Consider the following 24,541-nt stretch of genomic DNA (forward strand, 5'->3'; position numbering starts at 1 on the left):
GCAGGCTCCTTTTCCCCCCGAATGCATCAGCGCTATAAATGTGTTGTCAGTCTGAAACGTAGAGCTGGACTCTCAGTTGGTCTTTGAGATTCATGAGCAAACAAGACAACAGAAGCTCAGGGATATTTTTTTTCTTCCACCCATCTCTGAGATCTTTGCATACAAATATCGGAGGGTTTGTATCTTATAAGTATACATCCGTTTGAAGGTTCAGAGAAGCGAGGCCTTTTGTAGGGTTGCACGTCAAAGCCGTCGGGTGCGTTCGCCGCCACGCTTTGATGAGAGAAATCATGGCGTGAGTGGAAAGAGATGATTAGAATTCATTTCTGAGCCACAACATATATTGTAAGTCAGAGAGGGGAGTTGATTTTGCGTTTTGTCATTACTCTGATAAGAATCTGATTGCTTGTTCGCTCAATGAACTGAAACTGCAATCAATGTGAAATGTAAAATAATTAGATGTGTTTGAGAAAAACTCGTCCGCTGAAATCATGTCGTCTTTGCAGTAATTTGTGTGTTTCATCGAGTCAGTTGCACCGACTCAGCAAAAAAACATTTCCTCTGAAACTTTTTGTAATCAGCCCATACATCTCACTCTCATCTCCATTAGCATTGGAGAGATCCGACTGGTTTTAAGCTGCAGTACTGACTGGTCTGGTGGAGATGTATATGAACGGCATCGCTCAAACTTTTGTGTTACAGTATATTAACCAGACATCCTCATTCGCAGCTGTCTCTATCTTCTTGCTTTTATCCTTTGAACAACTTTGGTTGTTAGGTGTCTTTAAAAGACACATCTTAACTGGAAAGGTCAGCTGTGTGCATTGATTCTGTCTGCCTCAGCAAATAAAAGCTTGTTTTTCACCCAACTTGACATACAGTATTAGACAGAAAACCTTGTTTTTCTACAGTAACCCATGTCTTGGCACCAGCTCAGGCCTAGCAGTAATTTATGGATCTCTTATGGAGGCTTTTTGTGCTGTGCATTAAGGTCTCAGGATGATATTGTGCCTCAATTTCCTGAGCTACATGTAAGAGTTAGAATGTTCTCTTATTTATTCTAATTGATGGTAAATGGACTTGTACAGCGCTTTTCTAACACTACACGTCATTCACCCATTCATACACCGATGACAGGGGCTACCATGCAAGGTGCCCATCAGAAATAACTAGCATTCAAACCCCATTCATACACCGCAGGCACAGACTACGGGAGCAAATTTGGGGTTAAGTGTGTTGCCCAAGGACGCATCGACGTTGACTAGCTGTGATTGAAGGACGACCCGCTCTACCGCTGAGCCACAGTCGCCTCTTCTTCATACAAAGGCGATGCACAAATAAAGAGCACCATTCAGCTCGAGTTTGTTAAGACTATGTTATCTTCAAGGCTGATACCCTCCCGCCCTAAAACATCCTTAATACGGTAATTTAAATATCCTCTTATCTTCTCTGAGCGGCTTCACTAAATTCTCGTCCACACATTCGCTGCTGATGTCTTCACATTTCAAAGGGATTACAAGGTGTTACTAAACTTGATTTGCACTCTCACCTATACGAATGCATTTGGAGGCAAATATTAGGATTTGCGTATTGTTTGAATGTGTAAGATTGTGGGTGATGCAATTAGCGCTAGCACAAAGTAACTCTGGGCCTGCATGGTGGGTGTTTTTCCCTCAGTCATCCCGTTAACGCAGTTCGTTTCTGTACAGCCAGCTGTGAAGGAACACCATTATTTGACTGTGCAAATGTGCTGTTTGGGCTCAGGCGCAGGGCTACCACGTGAAACATAATTATAACACCTGTCTCTCTTCATTTCATTCCAGGTGTACCAGTACATGCATGAAACCATTACAGTGAATGGCTGCCCAGAGTACCAGGCGAGGGCCACAGCTAAGGTAAGAGCTGCTCTGGAGATCTGCATCTGATCTCTACATCAGTGATTATTGGGAATGAAAACATAAAGTATGACGAATGAGTTGCAAACACATTAGCGGGTGATATCATTCTCATCTTGTCCTCTGGCCAAAGCAGAATGAAATGAGCAAAGTGTGTTCTACTTTGCTCATGGCCCTCGTTAAGAGTGTGCATGTAATCAAGCAGCAACGCATGACAGTGCTGTTTTTGCAGGAGTAAGGCTGAATATCACGTGTGTTTTTGTTGCTGTTGTACCGCAGTTTCATTCCTGAATAAAGTTTAAGCTGCAGTTTGTTCTTGCTCAGCTGCAGGATGAAACTTCAGTTTAGCATAAATGCATGAAACGGTTGTCAGACATGAGTTCCCCGGTATAGCTGCACGGATTGTAAAGCCCCTTGTGATATCGGGCTATGTAAATAAAATTGACGTGAATAGCTAACTGCAAAAGGATACGATGGTCCACTGGAAAAACAGCTCCCAATTTTCTTGAATTCCCTCAGAAGGCAATAACAAACCTTTTTTCCTATTTCTTCTCTGCAATCTCGCTAAATCCACAGCGACCCGCAGTCTCACATGTATAAACAAACCAGGCATGTGCAGATGAAGAGGCAGCTACTTTGGTTAGCCGGCAAGTTTCCCCACTGGTACCATAATCCCAATGCAGTTAGCTTACATCTTTTGTTTACTGAGGTTGATTTGCTCTTCCTGAATATTTTAAATCTAGCATGACTCATAGTCAGAATGGACACAAGTAGAATAACAGCCAGGTAAACTGATGCTGGACTCTTTCAGATGTTACAAACAGATTTAACAGAATGGATATGACTCATGTGGTCCGAGCACAGGAGATACAACTGGGACGACTCAGAAAATAAAACAAAAACACGAGTGAAAGGCGGGCAGGTAAGATAAAAGTCCAAGTTTCTCAGAATAATCAAACTGTGGGGGTCAGGCAGTAGACCGTGCAGGCGGAAAAGACAGGCAGACAGACACACTAGACAGCCCGACAGTGATGATGGACCGGTTTATATACTGCAAGACTAATCAGGGAAATGGGGAGCAGGTGAGTAAGTGGGCGGAGATGGTTTGACGAGGAGAATGGGGTTACTTCAGAGCACAGGGGTGTGTCTGGATCTATAATGACGGGGACAACGAATGATTAGGATCTGACTGAAGTCATGAGCAGACCATTTTTATTCCAGAGAAGAAAGGCTGACAGCATATTTCAAAAGGAAATCTTCTTCTTTTAATATGAATCCAGAATGACCAGCTCTCCATCCCTGTGTCAACAATCTTAAGCTGCTAAATGTGTTTGAGCTGTATATCTTTCTTTAAATCCACATCGTGTTCACCCACGAATCATCGGATAAGCAGACACTTGATTTCCATCTTTACTCCCATTACGCACACATTTGGATGAAAAATGTCTGCGAAACAATATAATGATAAAAACATATATTTGTCTTGGTATTATCATAACTGACAAGCTCATTTTATCTCTTATTTTAACGACAGCTCATATCTGTTCGTTGATTTAAACTCACATAAGATGTCAACCTTTGAAAAAGCTCATTTTTCATATCCTTGCTTCTTCCGCTCGACTATTTCAGACAGACATTTTATTTTATTTTCTTTAGTTGCCGCCTGCTGTTTAAAAGACACCGCAGTCGTGTCACAGGTGGAGGACAAAGTCAGAGCGGAGACGTTTCCTGGTGCAGTGTGAACGGACTAAGCTAATTCTGGTGCACAAAAGAGACGAGTGACACGGTCGGACTTGCAAACGACACGCACCTAGAAAACAAAGCAGGCAGCGGAGGAGAATAGATGAAGGTAGCTCTCTGTCCTTCAGTTGTTCAGTGTCCAGCTGGTTTCACTCCTCTTCAGTACATCACAGGGCTGGGTGAGTGGGAGGGTGGAGGATACGAACAGAGAGGGATGATGAATGCAGAGAGATGGTATACGAGGCTTCAAAGGACGAGCGCTTTATTCTCTTTTGTCGCCGCCTCCAACCAATACTGAAGATAGATAGATACGTAGATAATTTATTGCACACACAATAGTGCAGAGACCGTTGAATTTCAATTGAACACCTGGTTAACAGAACGGTTCAACATATTGATGAACACACTTAATGGCTTTCTTGCTGAGAGTTGTATTAGAAGATTGAAACCTTTCACTCATGTGTGTGTTAGATGGGATTATTTTAGATTCGCATGAAGGCTGGAAGCAGGCCTAACTAAAGCTAACTGATATTTTCTTTGTTTCGTCTGTTTAATCTTTTTTCCCCCTCTTTTTTTAGATGAAAAGGTTGGGTCGTGTTTGTGCATTAAATATGGAGTTTGAGCCAGGAGGTGATTAGCATAGCGTAAACGTTCACTGGAACAAAACTGTCTGGTTAGGTTCAGGAGAAAGATTGTTTTAGGTTAAAATAAGAAACACAAACAGCGATCCCCTGGGTGAAAGTCCTGTGTTTGTTAGACCCATTCATCACCTGAGTTCTCCTTTGCTAATGGCCCTCATTAAGAGTGTGAATGTAAAGCTACCATGTCCCTCCTATGTCACCTGACTTCCTCCTTTGCTCCTGTCATAATAAGTACTGTTACTAAGGACCACTAGAGGTCGGCGTTGTGTTCTTGCATCAGATCAACAATGTGAATAGAGGATAACGTCCTTCTGAACCTATAGTAGGCGTAGCAGGCCTCTTCTAACCCATATCTACGAGGCTGGTAACGACAATTCAAATCACTCGAAGTGGGCGAGTCGGTACAAAAATGTGCAATCAGCAAATTTGATGTCGGATTAACAGATGAAATGTGTTACGTTGTGATAGTTGGAGGTTTTATTTTACTTTTTGTCTGTTGGCTCTGGATCAATATTCTCAACAAGTGTATTTCCCACATGTATTGCCAAACTGTTCCTTCAAAAAGGATGCACAGAATTATAAATAAAAAATAGAAAAGATTTGCTGTCAACAAAGTAAATCCTATTGATTTCTTCCAATCTGTTACTGCATTTGGAATATCTATTCGTCAAGCGGTCACCATTTGTGATGGAAACATTTATCTATTGAGTGAATAGAGTAATTTCACCCTACAAAGGAGCTGCAATGTTTAATCTGGGTAAAAAGCGTCTTTTTTCTAAGCCCGAAACGTCCATAATGACAAGATTTAAGCAGCTTTAAAACTTCTTCCTACTTTTCTCTCTTTGCCCCAAACTTTAAGAAGCTACTGCTCCTAAATCTGTATTAAAAATGCATGTCCACTGGCCAATTAAGCACACAGCTAATGACCTGTGCTGGCTTAGCTGTGGGGACACTCTCAACTGGGAGCAATGGAAGTTTTTAAAAGTTTTTTTTTACTCTGTCACAACATTCACAAAGTCAGGCCACGGTGCTAATTGCATTCAATCAGTACCACACGTGTATTCTGAAAGGGGCAAAGCATGGGAAAGATGCAGACACCTCTCGACCACTTAACTCAGTGAGATGGTGAATCTCTCCACAGTTGAGATTTGTGTTTCACCTGAACAACTCGATTCTCTTTGATTGCTCCATTAATTAAATCAATTCGGCCTCTAATTCCTGGCCCGAGGCCTTTATTACTGATCTTAATGGAGACAGGGACTATCAGGGCTGTCACAGTTTGAGCAGGAACATAGATATGAAGATGAATATGTAAGAGAGAGAGAGCAGAGATGGGGAGCGTCAAAGACCTCAAAGTGCCGAGACACTTGCCTGCTGCTGGGGAATTTGGATACACATCTGCAAAAGCTTCTGACAGAACCTCCCCTCCCTCCACTTTTTTTTATCCTCTCTCTTCTCGATCTACCTCACATATCATAGATGACGCCGACTTGACAGCGAGGCCCCTTTGGCAATGAATCTGTGCATCAGTGGGCACGGGGTGTCTCGCTCTCTTGTTCGTCTGCCATTAGCTTTTCCCAGCCTCGGCTAACAAGCTCCTGGGTGCTCTGTTCTGAACGAGGAGCAAGGAGCTCTGGGTTCAAAGAAAGAAAAAAAAAACAACAGCCCAGCGAGCAACGTGAACCAGCTGGTAGAGATACAGAGGGGGAAAGTTGTCTGGCTGCTCCTCCAGTGTGGACTTGGATGTGTTAATCCATGTGCTTAGAAAGCCGGAGAACTTCTCATGGAGTGGAAATCCCCGGCCCTGACTAAATCCTAACGCTTTGTTGCAGCAGATGCAACAGAAGTTCACATTGTAAACCCACCTTCTCGATCACTTTGTAGTCCTTTTAAAATTGGTTTCCTCTGTTGCATTTAAATCCTTCTCAAAAGTAGGATTTCCCATAAAGCCTGCTGTTTCAAATGATTTTTTGTTTTGTTTTAAAGGTCTCCTCTTGCTTTTCCAAGGATGATAAATGTATTTGAGCATCGGAGTTCATTCTGACCTTTTGGAACTGCATTTGTAACAAAAGGGGTCATACTTTTGGAGCTTTCTTTCAACCGCATCTAATAGTCTTTATGATAAATGTATATTTCTATCTTTCAATTGTTTTCACTAGTTCACCCAACAAGCTGTACTAATCAAATGTTTTCGGATGCAGAGGTTAAGATTAGATTGCGGCCTGTGGTTTGGGCTCGAGCATTTCTACTGATGGAGACAGGTAATGTGCGGTATGAAGAGGAAGTGCTGCAGAGAAACTCAACTCAGTGAACAAAATTACCCATTTTCTTTGCACTCTTCTTTTGCAGAAATTCTGTCCAATTCAGCCCCGTGTTACACCTTGTGTATACTCTATAAAGTCTCGAGATTAATATGCACATACAGATATAGTTTTTCAAGGTTTCGGGGATAATTAGTCGTGAAAAAATCCCATCCTGCTTCTCTTCCTTCAGGCAACAGTTGCAGCCTTCGCAGCCAGCGAAGGTCACTCCCACCCGCGAGTGGTGGAGCTACCCAAGACGGAGGAAGGGCTGGGCTTCAACGTGATGGGCGGCAAGGAGCAGAACTCGCCCATCTACATCTCCCGCATCATCCCCGCAGGCGTGGCTGAGAGGCACGGCGGCCTAAAGCGAGGGGATCAGCTCCTGTCCGTCAACGGTGTGGTAGGTCTGACCACACTTACATTTCGACACGCAACATATGGTTTGGAGGGAGAGTGCAGATACGCTTTTTCGTCCTTATTTATTGTTGAGGGCGGCTTTCAAAAAAATATATCCATGATGGAATTTTTAGCAACTTCTCACAAAATGAAGCAATATTTAATTTCCAGTTTGATATGTGAGTCAACATTCAGGAGAGCTGTTGAGATCAGAGCGCTGTACATGACTGGAGTAAGGAGCTGAAACACTTCTCCAACAGCAAGAAGGCCTTCTCGCTTTCACATAATATCACCGTATATTAAAAATGGAGGAAATATTCTTTTCTTTTTTTCAAAGAGGAGCTACTATAATTAAACCTATATTCAAATGAGCTTCCTTTAAGCTTCCGCTCTTTCCATCTCTAAACCCCCTGCAGAGCGTGGAAGGCGAGCACCACGAGAAAGCGGTGGAGCTGCTGAAGGCGGCCAAGGACAGTGTGAAGCTGGTGGTGCGCTACACCCCCAAAGTGCTGGAGGAGATGGAGGCTCGCTTCGAGAAGCTCCGTACGGCCCGGCGGCGCCAGCAGCAGCAGATCCTCATGCAGCAGCAACAGCAGAACGTGGCCTCTCAGCAGAACCACATGTCGTAGGTGAGGCGCTTCATTGCTTTACGGGTGTGGGGGGGCGGGGGGGGGGGGGGGGGCGTGGGCACCTCCAGAGAAGAAGACGACGACGTGAATGAATAGCCAATCCCAGGTTTTAATAGGCTGGGACACATTGGAAGCAGAATTTAAAGCTACTACGAGGAACTTTCATGTAGTGTTGGTTTTGGCGGTCCCTGTGGACAAAAGCGGTAGTGTATCAGAGCACCAGAGCACCCTTTAGAAAACCTCTCATTTCACTGCAGCAGGCTCTGACCGTCTGCTCTGCTCAGTCCTGGTTCTGGTTTTCCCGTGCCTCCCTTTCCTCCAGCGGGCCCAGCATTACGGCCTGGGCCTCCAGCAGCGTGGTGTCGGTGTTGGACCGGTGGAGCAGTGAGCCACAGCTATGCTCCTGGTCAAGTCTTTGGTGATTTCCTTGTCTTAACTTTTTTTTTTTTCCATCAACTGTGGTGTAAAACAGAAGAGGAATGTCGATGGAGAGAAGTGGAAGCAGGTTCAACTCTCCCTTTGAGTTTTCTCCGCCATGCTCTGCTCGGCCTTGAGAACCGTTTTCATTGGCTCGTGTGCAGGTAGCAGACGTTTACATCCTGGCACGAAGCCCAAAACTTCAGTGGTATATTTTGCAAACTCAGCAGTCGGCATCCTCTGTGCAAACTTTACTGCTTCTGCTATCTTTCCACCAGTGATTCTGTTGAATTATTCAAGCGTATATCGATTACATCTGTGGCTCATGCTCTGCAGGTACGGGGGGACACGCAGATACAGCCTGCAATGCTGTTACTTGGAAGCTACAGCTGGATGGACCACATACCTCTGCTTTAGACAATATTGTAACAGTCCAAATTTAGAACAAAGCTCCGCACTGCCAGTCAAACTAAAAGCACGCCTCTACTGTGTGAAAATAGCAAAACTTAAAAGCAAGTAGAAACTTTTCAGACACTAATCACACCATTAAGCTAAATCGTGCTACGCTTAATTCCGCACGGGCTTCTCGAATTATTTAAGCGTTTCCCCCGACGCACTGGAAGCGGGCATGTGTCCAAGATCTCAGAGTCACTGCCCGCTTGATGCTAAGTCCCCCCAGGCGTATCTCTCGTCTTGCACTTGGCACGGAGCAGCTTGGGAAGGTATTTGGGAGCTTGTAACAGTGTGTTATGGTGGAGCTACAGACGGGGAACGGATCGGGGATCATGTTTTATCAATGCCGGCGTGCCGAGCGCAGAGATTTGCTGTGGCGGGCCAAGAGGCCGCGGACCAAGTGACACGCACAAGCGGACAAGAATGCAACATGAGCCACTGGTTTGCCTGGTGTTCATCTGTCTCTGTCTCTTGGACGGTGTCTACGTTACACAACTGGCTGGAGTGAGACATTAATCTCCTGATTAATAATTAGCAGATGATAAATATATGTAAGAATTACCGCCTCTGCTCCTTTTTCCTGAGAGTTAATGCATTCATTTATAAAATTGTATTAACTGTTATCTGAGGTATTTTGAGGTAACGCCTTGTTCATAATTTAGTACAACCATATATACCCACTACTACACCTGCAGTGTACAGCCGTGTGAGGAGACACACAATGGTGCAGAGATGTCCTCTTCCAGACGGGTAACCAGTGGACAGTCTTAATGTAATGTTTATAAACCTGTCTTCGCTACATGGTGAGCTATGTTTTTGTAAAGAAGGAGAATATTTTTGTGGCTTCCTCGTGTTTGCCGTGACATTTGGGCAGCGTGATGGCAGAGGACTGCCTTCAAAGTGGGTTTCTCGTGCCAAAAGTGCGAGAGTTGCCGTAATTGAAGCTTTGATCAGAATAATCAGAAGCATTACATAATTAGCGTGATAACACTCGGGTCTGTGAGTCTGAACCGTCTGAAAGCATCGCTCTCAGCTTGTCTCTCTTCTTTAATGATCTGCAGGTTGTTCCAAAAGAAGAAGAAGTGAAGGAAAAGTGGATCTCAAAAGACCATCTGTTTGCGCTGAGGATCCCAAAGGAAGCTCTCCGTCGCGGAGGAAAACCAACAAGTAGAAGACTCTTTTTCTTACTCTCTCCCTTCCAGTGCACCACCGATTACTGAGCAAAAACAAAGAGAGCCGTTCGTTCCTGAAACTGGTGCTTTGAAAAACAAGTATGAGGGAGGCTAGCTCTGAAAGTCGTCCATTTTAACTTCGTATTCCCTTTTATGAGTTGTTCTCCCCGGTTGTGAGTCTCCTTTTCTTGTGTTTGTTGTGTTTGTTTACAGTCATCCACTTTTTGATTGCTTACCGAACATCCATTATGGCACCTTTGCCATTTGTACAGTGGTGTTTCTATTGATTCGTCAACTGGTGCTCGTGTCTCTGTATGAATGACCATCGGATTCTTTCTTTTTTTTCGTGTCAAACTTGTCCTGTTTTGGATAAACGTGAACTCTTTTTTACCTTCTATATTGTAGCAGGAACGATTTTGTATCTTGTAGGTTTAGCAATAACACCCAATCTTCTGCTTTCACACCTCGCCACTAAATTCACGATCGGATACGTGCATATATACAGAGTCTACGGGTGCACATGTAAATCGTTGTAAAGCAAACTGGGTCTTATGTACTGTAAGGCAGCTTCTGTGTCCAAATCTATCCTCCGTGCCATTTAAAGAGATTACCGATTTAAAAGTGGCACGGATTATTAATGTGCAATAACTGCGACTTTGTAAGCTCCTCCCAACTGAGATTTATCTAGAACAATATATCTTACCGTGAGATTTTATCGAGGTTCAAATCAACCCTCAGAAATGTTGTCCTGTTTCCGACAGACAGACAGAATGTCACCAGTTTTCATCTGTGAGTGGGAGTCAGATCAAATTATGATTTTTTCAGACATGTCTATACTGTAGTTTATGAGATCAGAGATTTAACATAAAGTTTTATTGTTCCTTTTAAGTGTTATGTATTCTTTCTAAGACGTGCAGATTATTATTTAAAATCTATTCCTTGTATAACAGCTGAATACTAGCACATAGTTCATGTCGACCTGCGCTTCTGTTCTGACAATCATCTTTCCTCCGTACCTGTAAGGGACATCTGTTTCTAAACTTAGAGTGGTCATTTCTGTCGTCTGCATATTTGGTGCTAAGCGCTCCTTGTTGTGTTCTTTTCTTTGCACTACACTTCCCAGAGATCACGGCGTTGTCAATTTGTGTGTCTGGTACCGTCTTGGGGTTTTCTGTCCTTTTGTTTTCTGTAGGTGGCGCTCTTCTCTTTCTTTGTTCAAACATGCCGGCTTTTACCTCTTTTTCTTCTTCTATTTTCCATAAACAATTCCAAAACATGAAACGCATCACTTCCTGTATGCCAGAGGACTCTCTTTTTTCACCCCTTGCTGTCTGTTAAGAGCGTCGGGAAGTTGCATCTTTCATGAAAATGTTGCTCATTATTCCTTATTGACAGAACGTGATCATTTGCATCTTTTCTGATCTACATAATGGCACAATTCCAGCAGAGCAAAACCCTTCTTCGTGCGTACTCCGTTCCACGCTGCCAGATGTTGCCATTCCCTCCACAGCCTGTTAGCACGAAGGTCACTTGTATTCGGTGAACTCTGGGCTCAGGTTTTAAAGGACATTCACTCACTCATCCAGAAGAACATCTCAATACAACAGATCCCTTTTTGTATCTTCAAATCACAGGTACTCTTTCTTAATTGACTTACATTTTTGAAGCAGATGGTCCTGTACTTACCGTAAAGATTAAAAAAAAAGACAACACACTGTTGATATGCAATTGTTATACATACTATATTTGTATAAATAAATCTATGTGCTTGTGTACAGTGAATGCTTTGTCGGGCCTTCCTTCATATCACTACATCTTTACGGTATCATTAAGTGTTTAGTCGACTCTGACTTGCAGCACAGAGCTTTGTGTGTCAGCGTGACATCAGGGAGCCATTGATGTGTCACCTGCTGAAGAACGGCAAAGACGTAGAGACAAAAGTTTGCAAAAATACAGATGGTTTCGGGTCATAGCTGCATCCAAGCCCTCTCGAAGAGATAATAATAATAATGTAGTGCAGTGTGCACTATACAGGAGAAAGAATGTGTCTGCTTAATCATGCACATGATGTGTACGTCATCAAGATTCAAAATCTCTTTTCCGAGGGAGTCCTGGCCAAGAATACATAAAAGCACAAATAATAAAATAATAAACACTAATGGATCAAACTTCTGTATTTCCAGTCCCTCCGGTGCCTTTACTGAATAATAACTATATCGGCAGCAATATCTTATCATGTAGCATAATGAAGTTACTGTTTTTACGGTTAGAATCCTGATGTGTTTATTTCTTGTCACAATGAAACAGCTCGTCACTGGCTGCCTTTCAGAGACCTAAGTGCAGCTTCAGAAGGTGAGGTGGTTAAACCTCGAGCACTGAAATGTCCCTCTGAAGACTCGTCCAGCTTTTAGCCCTGCAACAGAAAGTCAATGGCCTTTTGTTGGCTCCGTACAAAGAGCAGGCACTGAAACTAATAAAGAGACTCTTGTAAACGGGAGGTATTAAACTCAAACGGTGACAGCAGAAGCACAATGCAGCGCTCTTTCTTCACCGCCAACCTGTTGCACACAGTGTTAAATCCCCTTCTTTTTCTCTCTCCAGCAAACAACCAGAGCCCGACGTGAGAAAAATCAAGAGTGCAGATGACGTAAGTGCAGGTGACAAATCCCTCGCCCGTGTCCATGGCTTTTAATCAGGAGCCAAGAGCCTGAATGTAACACCTTGTCAGCATCACCAAGTAACCCAGATGAAAATAAGGAGAAACTGCAGTTGAAGCGCAGATGACAAACAGATAAACAACCCCTCAGTAAGTCACACGCTCTGATGTATTAATGGTGTGAAAATAGTTTTAATCGCCTTCTTGATCTCCTCTGTAATCTTCCATCTACACCTCCACATCCTGAAATAGCACTGAAAGAACTGGATGTGTCTCATGCCTCTAACAGTGACGTCACTCAGGCTGCATCTTAGAACCGCGCTGTCATGCCTTCACCGTGAAGCTGATCAGATGTGACCCGGACCGGCTCGATCAAAGGAAGCGACGGAGAGAAGATAGATGCAGATTTCTTTTACTTTGTGACAAATAGTTTTACTATATTTTAATTGGTATCGAAACAAATTTCATGGGTTTCTTTCCCGTCGGGACACAATTATTTTTCAGGGAAAAAATAAATATATATATATGCTTTATATATATACACATATATATATATATATATATATATATATATATATATTAATATATATATATACCTCAATAGAGTGTTGTTCTCGGTTCCGGTTCCCTCATCTTGAAGTCAATGTGTTTTTTGAATTGTTTTTTGTTAGATGCATTAAAGTCTGTGATGAACACAAGCTGAAAACATTTTAACGTTTTGTTTTACGACACAGAATACGTTAGTACATACACCTCTCGGGAATTGTGAAGTTTTTATGTGTCTTTAAAAAGGCGGTTGCTCACAAGTGTCTATATGAGACGACAAAACGTCATCACGCCAAAAACTATCGTCCTCCTTTAGATGTTATTTTTCTCAAAACTCTTCACCAGCAGCAGAGATGTCCATAGAGCAACACACTTGACCTGTGACCTTTTCCTGCAGTAGCACCTCCCTGCACTCTAACCCTGTTGGCTGAGTGCACAACAGGACGCTAAGGAGCAAAGTCAATTCTACACATAAACATCGTAAGTCAAAGAATCAACCTGAACTTTAATATATCGATCATTAAATCAAAACACAGGGGGTAAACACATGTTAAGTGTTGTAGGAAATAGAAGAAACACCTCTCCCTTGTGGTCCCACTGAGTACTACAGTAATGACTGTGCAAGTATGTGTGTCATGTCATCCCAGAGTCAAGTTATTAATAATATCCATTCTCTGTCAAATCAGCACGTGATGAAAATCTGATGAAAATCACTTAATTTCCCCTGATTTCATGCTCGACCTCTCCGGCCGCGGTGTAATCTCATATAGCATGTTCTTTGTGTTGACACGCGATTCATGAAGTGCAGCCGTGGAAAATGACATGAGTGACATTTGGAGCGCCGTACGCAGCCGTGGTGGTGGTGGTGGTTGGTGAAATACAAGCCGCTGCTGGAATGTCCACAATGTTTCACAGCACCGGAGCAGAGACACAGCACTGCTTGTAGTGTTTTACTCTCTCCAGTGGTAGAATAAGTATATATACAGTATATACACGTACGTCTGTTTTGTATGTTGTCTAATGTCTCACCAGCTAACTTGTTTCCAAATGAAACTTCATTTTGAGCATTTTTACCAGACCAGCAGTTGTGGAAAGTAAGCAAGTTGACCAAATTTTGAGGTACTTGTGCTTTAAATAGTAAAAGTATTTCCATTTTATGCTACTTTATACTATTCAATTAAATTAAAGAGACATTACTCTTTACTGAACTACATCTTATTAACAGCTTTGCTTAATTTACTTATTCAACGTTTACATAAAATGACCTGTGGGCTTTATGAATATGATGTTATTACACCACACGACAGTAAATAAAATGGTTCAAATGATCTCCACCTCAACCAGCTACAACCTCAAGATACTACTTGCACATTAATGCATTGCCAGTAATAATTTAATGGAAAATGATTTCACAGTGGGCCATTTTGATCCATTATGGGTTCTTTAATATTTCTACTTTAGCACAAGCAAATGATCCGTATACTTCTCCCAACACTGGCGGTACTTGTACTTTACTTGAGTACTTCCATTTTATAGATTATACTTCTACTTCATTACATTTCAGAGGGAATTATTGTACTTCTGCTTCACCTTCGCTGTCGAATGCAGAACTTTTACTTGCTAGTATTTCTACATTGTTGTTATTTATTTTTGTAATTTAACAAAGAGCACATTAGAGCAGGTAGAAGTAGAAAGACATCTTGATTTAGGAAGTAAAGAATGTAATCATGAGAACAATACTCACAAAGGAAATATGGATTGAACAAATGTATTTCCTCTATATAGGTTTTTTTTAAATAGAGTTTGGTCACACATGTAACCCCCTCCTCCCCCTCAAGTACAATTAGATGCCATTTGTTCTCAACTCTGGTGTCGATGGTGTAATCAAGGGTGTTAATGATGACTCACATTTGGAAGGAAAGAACAAACAGGTACACACAGCGCTGCCTCCCAACTAAACACACGCCCAGGGAAGTACAAAGAGACCCTAAAATGTGATGAAAGACGGACAAAATGTGCGTTTTAAATTCCTAAACTCTGCAATCATTTCATTTGTTGTCAACAGGTTTGTCTGCTTTTGTTTAAAGCCTTGCTTTAATGCAGAAAATCATATTTTAAAAGGATTAATTGCCCTTTTACTCTGCTGTATGACTCTAGGCGTGAGTGGTTACAGCAGCGTCACATGATTAATGGCATCAGCTGACCGCTATCAGTTTCTAATGTGATCTCCACACCTTGTTAACTGGAGACGGCCTAGACTGTCACATGATGAGTAACTCGACCTTTTATTTTGATAAAAACATCTTTTCTGGAAAAATAAATCTGCAATCTAAAAATGAATAATTTAGCCGTATTAAAATCAGATGATGATGCATCTTTAAACTGTTGCAAACCCACCAAACAATGACTGTGTGTTATAATGATGGAAACAGCTCTCGCCTTTAGATAGTGTTACTCTGTGATAAAAATAATTGTGTAAAACTGCTACAATAGTGTGAGATAGTCATCGGTTTTTGCTGTTGTTGTTTTTGTGTCTTCACATTTATTAGAAGTAAGAACTCCCAAGGGACTATATTTCTTCGCTATTCTATCTTATTACACCGCCTGCGTTAACTTGATGATAAATATGTGAAGACATGGTCTCAAAGAAACAGAAGAAAAACCAAAAAAGCTCAAACTTTTATACAAAACAGTGAAAGATTTAATGTTCATGACAGCATGGAAAGAAAGAAAACCGCTTAAATACCACTTCATGTTGGACTGATGCAACATTAACTGTCATAATTAAATATGTCTCATTGGGTATAATAGCATGAATAAATGGGCATTTACATTATTTACAATCTCATGTACAATATAAAAGCTGCTTGGTCCTCAGATACAGCCGAGTCTCCCTTCAGATTTGCACACAACGTGTTCTTATCTCTCTCGTGTTGCAAATGCAGCTGGTGTTTGGTGAAAGCAGGGCGCCCTGCCCGTGGCAATATATCCACGTCAAAGTTTACTTCACAGGACGTGGTAGACGGGCCTGGATCCGGGGCTCTCCGGCGTGCAGGGCTGCGAGTCGGAGCTGCCGGGGGAGAAGGTGGCCGTGTCTCTCAGAGCCGGCGGAGCGCAGCTGGTCTCCACCGAGGACAGACGGTCCACGATGCTGGAGAGACACTCCAGACTGGAGGCTCCGACAGCCTTATCGCAGGAACTCTCTAAGAAGACAGAGGACATGTGTTTATTCAAAAGCACACACGAAGAAAAACATGTTTGATCATATCTTCATTCTTTTTATAATATAGGAGATTTAAATTCATTTATTAGGTTTTTAAAGCACTCCTCTGGCACGGATGCATGTCATATTCACATCAGGCTGCTGTTGAAAGGTCTTACCGTTCCTCGCATATGAATAACTGTGGCTGTAGTTTGCATTCAGATGTTGCCACACTGGACTGTTGCTGTCGGCCTGCAAGAAAATGGGAAATCAAATTTACCCTTGAAGTCTTGCAAACAGAAATGTGTTATGGTTGCATAAATATATATATATATATATATAAGAAGCAGGAAAAGTGCAAAAACAAGCGATGCCCTTCACGATATTCTGGACAGGCTAATAAATCCTAAATTCCAAAGTTATGGGCTTCTTTACTTCACTTCCACCTTAAAGCCAAAGTGGCAGTATGCGCTCCCCTCCCCTGCCAGAGCTCTGAGCGTGCCGAATCGATTGTATCAGTGGAAGCAACACCAGTTTGTGCAAGATGACACTTTCTCCTAGTAAATCTGCAGAAAATCCTGGCAGCGGTGCAGAACATGCAGTCAGGATGGAATGCAGAAAAGCGCCCAGTGTTTTTTTTCCCTGCCAGACTTCAGTAAGGTGGATTTAGCTCGGTTTATTAGGGCTATAAAGTGTCCGGTGGTGGGAAAGCCATTACTCCATCCAGCACGATAACTTCTTTTATATTCGCTGATACACTATCACCTTCAAACTGTTGTGGAGAACAACTAATTCAGCCTGACCTTTAATAACAATCATCACACACTGATACTTGTAGGACTGCAGAACAGATTTCAGAGAAGAGTATGACATGCACGGAGATTGAGGCATTGTAATTGAGGTCATTGGGGCAAAACAAGACTCTTTGATTAATAGGTTTCTAGATTAAGAATCCAGGCTCTATTTTGAAATGAAATACTCTACATGGTAATGAGAAATGGCACCAGCGCTTAAATGTAAGACTCCGAAGATACTTCGCTCAACAATAAAGGCCCTTTCAGGCAAACTTCCTGCAAAATGAAGTTGTCCTGCGTGTAGTTATTTCTCTGCCAGACTTTTAGGTTTTTAGAGCCGCAGCAAGCTGCGATGTTTGCACAAGGAGGCTGAACATGTGGATCAGAGGTCTTACCATGCCGTCAGAGCAGCTGGACAGCGGGCTCCCGGGCTCCGAGCTGCTCCCTCCAGGTAGGCCGTAGTAGTTTTCCACCTGTTCTCGTAGCAGGTCCTGCAGGCTCTCGATGTAATGGATGGCGTTGCGCAGGATCTCCACCTTGGGCAGACGTTGGCTGGGGTTGGCCGAGGTGCAGCGCCTCAGAGCCTCGAAAGCGTGGTTGACCTTCTTCAGCCGCCGGCGCTCACGCATGGTGGCGGCCCGTCTGCGGTCCACAAAGTTGGACTTGCGCTTGCAAGCCTTGCAGGCCCACTGGAGGCAGTGTCCCGGCTGGTGGGGGGCCCCGGGGATCCTCACATGCTCGTCCTCCTCGGAGCCATCCTGCTCCGCGCCGGGGCCAAACTCCAGGCTGTCCGGAGAGGAAGCACACGCGTCGTAGTAGACCTGCGATGGCGAGAAGACGTCCATATTTGCTGAGGAGAGAAGTATGAATGGATGGAAAGATGGGCGCGAGGAGGAAAGAAGGAGTGGGGTGAGAGAGAGAGGAGACCTCTGAGTGATATGAGGGGTCTGTTGCCCCAGGCCCCCCTTTTATGCCCCCAGGCCAGAGCCCAGGGCCCACATTGGCCAGATCTAATTACCATGGCCCATTGGCCCAGCCAGAAGGCAGGCTGGGGTTAGCTCAGCTCCCTCCCTGCCCCATCCCCAACCCGCTGTCTCTCACCCCCCAGTACCCTGCAGAGTTTCCCACATCTGCACTTACTGGTGTTTTCCTACTCATCACCGCTCTCCTGTTCCAGCGGCTCTTCTCCTGCAAGGCCACGATGAACACAATGCTTGGGAATGCTTCGGGAGTTCGGGGGGGCGAACATTTGCAGCCTTAGTCACCACACGAGCAAGTGCTTCGGTTTCGCTCGATTCATCTGTAACCGGCAACAAACGAAAGTCACACTTCGCCATAAAGACGTATATTATAAAAGCGTGTGTTTTGTTTTAGTCAAACTGTGCGGAAAAAGAGGGTGACCACTTGCAGGAGCATGCGGGCCAATTTTTACTGCGCAGGCAACAGCGTTGCAGATGCAGCCCAGCTGCAAGGCAAGGCGTAACATTTCAAGCCCTGTGAATTCACGGTGCAGTGGTAAGCCCCCTCTAAAACACCCCGGGCTCATCACCGAAGGTGCTGTGAATGAGGTGATCCTCCCTGTTTGCCTCATTTAAAAAACAGCAGTCACACAAGTGACACCGCTGCTCAACTCCCCGCTCCATTTTGCTCCCAAGGACCAAATTTTAACCATTAAAAGTTATTGACACAAGTCAAGTACTTCAATTTCAGCACACAACAGATGGCCATTATGGCGCAGGGTTGCTTTAAGCGATGCGGAATGCAAAGTTGTTCATGCTTATTTTTTCCCATTTGAATAGAAGTGAAAATAAAGTAATTGGATATTTGACATTGACAGCAGTGCATATTAAAAACATGTTTTTCCTCACATTAGTAGAGATATTCTGCCTCTGTCTGCTTTGTTTCACACAGCTGACATCTGTTTCTGGGAAATAAAGATGGCGACATAGTAAACTGCTCTGGAGTGAAGTTTAATTGTCTCTCTATTTGCAGAATTGGAGGTGGGGGGGGGGGGCTTTTGGCAGCTCGACCCCGAACGAGCCGACTTGTTTAGGTAATTATGTTGTTGACAGCTTACAAGGATACAATGCGGATATTTCTCACAATGTGTCAAAACGTTTGGCGATCCCCCTTCTCTGGGAACAGCGCGCACCTAAGAAAACAGCGGTATACCCGCTGCCTCTGAATGGCGGTCGGAGTTTGCATTAGGCACAGCTGAAGAAGACATCGGGCTCGCCTGCGCTTGTGGCTGCTGAGAAGATCAAAGGCTGCTCAGGCTGAGAACAACGTCGCCAACGAGAAAACCTGCTCTCAACCCGAGAGCTGATTGCGGCTGGAGTTAAGATTGGCGCAGCACATGGTGGGACTGGGCAAACTTCTATTGGCGCAGTCGTTACGCGCAGGATCTGGTCCCTTGGGAACTCTCTTGAGTTTGCTTTCTTGTTGTTCTCAAGGGTCAGAGACGGAGTTAAGTGAAGGGCAGGAGGTGATCCTTTATGTCCATCTCCCTCACGTCTGAAACCCTTATTTCTTCTAAACTGCCTCGCGCTTTGACTTAATATGCTGCTCGTTTGGTGCAACACAAGCCCCACAGACAGAGAGGCAATTTGTCACTTACATTCCTGCAAAACAAAGCTTCTGAAGCTCCTCCTCGCGAAATAAAAGTTAATCACATTTAGATTTTTTTTTTTTTACTGCCAAAATACTGGGTGACATTTGAGTTTTAAGATATATTAAGATAAGAAAAGATACAATAAGATTAATGTGTTTCTGTAACTATAACTTCATTAAAAATACATATTAATTCAGAATCAGAAACTAATATTAAGTATGTTTGCACATACAAGGAGTTTGGCTAGGTGATTGGTGCAGGACAATAAACTGTGCAATAATAAATGACATTATAACAAATAAAAATATGTAAATTTACAAGAGAATATGATAAACAAACAACTTAAGAGCATGTTAAAATAAGTCTGTTATTTAAATGTCGTGAAGTTCATTAGATAATTCAGAGGGGTTTCAAAGGAAAATCATGTGAATAGATAAAGTTTAATACAAAAGAATCTCAGGGGTTTTCCCCCCCACACATACATTTTCCTTTCCACAAAAAAAACATTTTGAGTGGCAACAGCATTTGTTTGGCAGAGAGCAGAAAGAGGTGCTGCCAGCTCCGCTGCACTGAATCCTTTAGCAGGATATTCAAGGAGAGTCTGGATAAATCAGAGCATTCAGCCTCCAGGCTTATCCCCCCGTCCTATAACTGCTCGCCTTTCATCAGCTTTGACTTTTAAAACACTGCCTTCACAGCCAAATGAGAATTATATGGTGTCATCAGTAACACTGAAATCCCTGTAAAGTTATAGAAGAGAGAGAGAGTCGGGGGCTGTTTCTTTGTGGGGTCTGATGGAGCAGACATAAGAAAAACAGCTGGATATCGAGCTTTTACAGCAAATACCGGTCTTGTAATAGCACAAAATGCAGGTTTATATGCATATGTGTCAAGAAAATATTCAAATTTTAGACAGTAATATACCCACGTTGAAACAAACACTTCGTTTACAAGGACAAACTGTGATTGTTGTTGTTAGGTCTACAATTGAGGTCAAACGCAGTGATTAGCAAACAGACGTTAAATTAGCAGATACCCATGGAGCTGCAGCATGTAGTGAGGTAACGCTGCTGTGAGTGGGCAGGAGCCCATTAAAACCACATTACTGTTTAGAGGGATCACATTTCTGTCTGGTTTCTACAGAAAACTGGATATTTGGTAAAAAGATATGAATGGTTCTGTTGAAAAAGGGACACGAGAGGATTACTGCACGCTCTTAATTCAGCTCAGTGATGGAGCAAGTATTCATATACTTTACTTCAATACAAATATGTAAATATACTCCATGACAAGTAAGTCCTGCTTCCAAAATTGTACTTAGAAATATTAAACATTAAAAGTAAGAGGACTTTGTAGTTATGCAGAATGGCCCAAAATATAATTTATATTTTCGGATCAATATTATAGAAAGGGGTAGGACTTTTTGTTTACTTCTTCCAACTCTTTTTCAAACAAAATATTGATTTAGTTTATTTAGTATGTGCGAAACATGTTTCCTGTTCATTCTGTTGGTTATTCTTGTTTAGTTTTCTCATTATTTGTTACATGTTTGAAATAAATCGACCTCATCTAATCTAGAAATATGTCAAAATACTTCTCTTATACCTCAGGAACATGCACGTATTACATTTCATTTAAAAGTGTCACAGCTGCGGTCGAAAAAAGTCCTTTTAAATCCTTCTGTGGAGCATCTTGGCGTCTGGAAGCGCTCACTCAACGCACGTTTTAGACACTAAAAACACAGAAAAAAGGGGCTGACCTTCAAACATAAGCATGGTTTGAACTCTCCCTGCTGCTTTGAAATAACTTTGTTTTCCCCTCCTTGGATGCTACATTGAAGCTTCTAATAAATCGGACACATGTGGGACACTTTGCATGGACACGTGTGTGTATGCAGGCCTGAGAGACGAGGCAGAGTCCCAAAGGTCAACTGGGGCTTTGTGTCGTCCACAGAGATCTGAGGGAGACCAGCACATCATCAACAAACGCCCCAAACCCCCCCCCCCCCCTCTCACGTCAATACACGACAAACAAGACTCAATGGATTTCCATATGGTTATGAGCCAAGTGATGATGAATTAAGACCTAATGGCTCAGATAACTACATTATCCCAGTGGGCTTTGGACTCACACGCCTGCTGCCCAAGATCCATGTCCCCAACGTACGACGTAGAGGAGAGCCCCGCTGTGTTTGGAGGGGACTCAAGTTACTGTTGTGGGATCAGTCCTGCTGGAGGCCAGCTGGAACAAAGAGAAGCAGCCCAAACCATTCCAGGGTTAAGCTTATGGACTTCTGATAGCCGTGAATGCCGGGGGAACTGGTAGACCTTGAACTGGTAATGTGCTTTTTTTCTATTTCGGTGTAAAACACAGAGATACAGTGAGAAGCAGAGTCACCTTTTATTTGCAGGACAAGGGTTCCTGAGTTGAAACTCTAAACATGTCATTTTGTTCACGTCGATTGTGATTAAAGATACTATATGTGGTCTGATGCTTGAGTTGCCTCTGCTTGTCAAACACAATTCAACCACTTTCCTTTCCTTCATGCCCTTGAAGAATGAGGAGTACAATGATGTAGATTATTGCAAAAGTTTAAAGTGTAACTTCCCCCCCAAGGTCTAAACCGAAGTCCACCCCCTGCATTTTTTGGGGAAAAAATGTGGGCAATGGCCTGAGGGATGAAACCACGCCCACTATGTATGTGCAATATAGATACTTCATGTTACCGACCTCATATGTGCAATAATGTGTATCCACTCAACCCGGTCATATTGTATTTTTGTTTGTTTAAGATTTACTTATTTATTGTACCTTTAATGTTTGACTATTTATTGTACTTGTTTTGTTTTCTGTATTGTTTTCGACTGATGTCTCTTGTTACACTCTCCACTTTGCTGCTATAATCCTGCAAATTTCCCCACTGTGGGACTAATAAAGGATTATTTTATCTTATCATATCTTCTGTGTGATAAAAGCCTCAACTATACACTATACAGCATTGATGTGTTTCATTAAAGTGCAGTTATATCATTTAGTTTAAAAAAAACGTTTAACTGTGAAGTTATTCTTTCATTTATTGTCTTGGTCAGTTACATATGTACAAACATTTAAATACAATATCAGCTTTCATAAAAGCGTTTATCTGTGTCTTAATATAAAATAAATAATATCTAAACATCACGTTATTATAAAATATGTACAAATGTGTTGCTCCTGCTGTACAAATGAAGACTACACAACAAACAGAAGCCAGAGTGGCTGATTATAGTGGAAATAATTTAGAGATAAATAATGTAAATTCGAAATTTGAAAATTGCTGTCTCGTCGAGCTCTTCGAGTATGTTTCAGTTTTCTGAAACGTCCTCGCTGAAGTTGATTTTGTCGTCGTTGGTGATGCTGTCCACGATGGAGGACAGACGCAGGAGGCTGGAGGCCCCAGAAGACTCACTGGTTCCTGAAAACAAAAGGACATTAGCAATAGTTTCCTTTTATGTATTTATTTACTGTTGATCGTAGGACAAGTTTGACAGATGTACCTTCTCTCTGGTTTATCATTGCTGCAGTGGAATGGTCGGCAGACGTCGGCCAGGTCTCGGACGACTTTTTCCAGTGGTACTCATGACTGGCCACCTGTAACAACACACATCGCATGTTATCCATACATGTGTTTGGTCAGTTCATATTAAACCTCATGCATAAACACAAGTATAGTTTGTCAAATTGACAATTGATAAACTGAAAAACATTCCGAAAACGCGCAAACATACTTTTGACAGACATAAAAACCCAAATAAAGATGACTATTATTGGAAGATCAAAGGTATATCCGAACAGGACAATATATAAAGTGACCAAACATTAACATCAGTGGCTTAGTGAATATTATTCTGTTGGTCCCAACTGGAATAAAAGTCAATAAAAGTAAAAATGATGTCAATAATAGCACCACAGACACCTTAGAGGTCCATGCAGAAATATTCTAGGGATGTAACAGATACAATGGGGAATAAAAACACATCAGTAAGTCATCATGATGTCATTATAAAGTAATCTGAATGCCACAGGCCTACTGACACACTCCGAAGAGATATCATGGGAACACTGTGAGGATTGTCAACGATATCTTACACTGTGCTCTTTGAACTTGTGGGATGATCCGTTTTGCGTTTTCTCCTGCTCGTCCAGCGTCTGCAGCAGGTCCTGTAGCCCCTCGATGTAGCTGATGGCGCTGCGTAAAATCTCCACCTTGGGTAGCCTCTGGTTGGGGTTGGCCACGGTCTTCCTTTTCAGCACCTCGAAGGCCTCGTTGATCTTCTTCAGCCTCCTCCTCTCCCTGAGCGTGGCGGCCTTGCGTCTGTCCGTCGGCGCCGACTTCCTCTTGCAGATTTTGCAGGCCCACATGAGGCACTGGCCGTCGCAGTGCGCACGGAGACCCGGGGGCGCGAGGACGTGCTCCTCCCCGCTGCTCTCCTCGCCGGTCTCGGACGGGACGTTATCCTGGCCCGGGGACAGCGGGCTGTCATTGCCGTTGTAGAGAGGGGACACCCCGGACATATCCAGGTGCTGTAATGGTCCATGATCCCCTTCTTCCAAATAGCGCAAATCATTGAAAAGATAAGGGTTGGTCTCAAAAAGGTCCATCATATTGTTGCGCCCCTCTCTCTGTTTTGACAGTGTGACTCTGGCATTTGAACAGAGCAGCAGGGACACAAGTCACCAGGCTTATATATAGAATGTGAAACTCTACCCAACGCTTTGGCTGCCACACTGCGTCTTCTTTTTTTTTTTTCAATGGCTCTTTACAACCATACTGACTTTGTGCAGGGAATGCTTATACTTTGAGGTTTATTGAAATGTCATCTCACGTTTCATAACAGGTGCTTCACATATCTACATCCGGACAAAATGGCAGCACAGAGATATTCCCCATGCGCTGCCGCTGAGAAAGTGAAAGACATAATACTCTTGTTAAAGAGTCAACATATCAACATTTAATATTACACTCCATAAGGGGTTTATGAAGGCTTTAGTAGTGCTTTAGTTTATAGATCAGTAATGTGCCACTTGAAAGAACAATTTGGTGGAT

General features: G+C 42.9%; 3 protein-coding genes across 3 annotated transcripts; 1 reads left to right on the top strand and 2 right to left on the bottom strand.

Moving 5' to 3' along the window:
- Nucleotides 1–1,835: 1,835 nt before the first annotated feature.
- On the top strand, nt 1,836–7,604 carry lin7a (lin-7 homolog A (C. elegans)). The gene is made up of 3 exons (XM_076111831.1): nt 1,836–1,895; nt 6,770–6,979; nt 7,392–7,604. Exons 1-3 carry the CDS (start codon nt 1,836–1,838, stop codon nt 7,602–7,604), a joined length of 483 nt encoding a protein of 160 aa, XP_075967946.1.
- Nucleotides 7,605–15,854: 8,250 nt separating this feature from the next.
- On the bottom strand, nt 15,855–17,689 carry myf5 (myogenic factor 5). The gene is made up of 3 exons (XM_076111749.1): nt 17,240–17,689; nt 16,230–16,302; nt 15,855–16,051 (listed from the first exon to the last, which is right to left on the bottom strand). Exons 1-3 carry the CDS (start codon nt 17,687–17,689, stop codon nt 15,855–15,857), a joined length of 720 nt encoding a protein of 239 aa, XP_075967864.1.
- Nucleotides 17,690–22,799: 5,110 nt separating this feature from the next.
- On the bottom strand, nt 22,800–24,099 carry myf6 (myogenic factor 6). The gene is made up of 3 exons (XM_076111724.1): nt 23,584–24,099; nt 22,992–23,085; nt 22,800–22,909 (listed from the first exon to the last, which is right to left on the bottom strand). Exons 1-3 carry the CDS (start codon nt 24,097–24,099, stop codon nt 22,800–22,802), a joined length of 720 nt encoding a protein of 239 aa, XP_075967839.1.
- Nucleotides 24,100–24,541: the final 442 nt, after the last annotated feature.

The sequence above is a fragment of the Anarhichas minor genome, unplaced genomic scaffold (genome assembly GCF_050575085.1).
Source record: "Anarhichas minor isolate MPS153535 unplaced genomic scaffold, ASM5057508v1 ptg000045l, whole genome shotgun sequence".
NCBI lineage: Eukaryota > Metazoa > Chordata > Actinopteri > Perciformes > Anarhichadidae > Anarhichas > Anarhichas minor.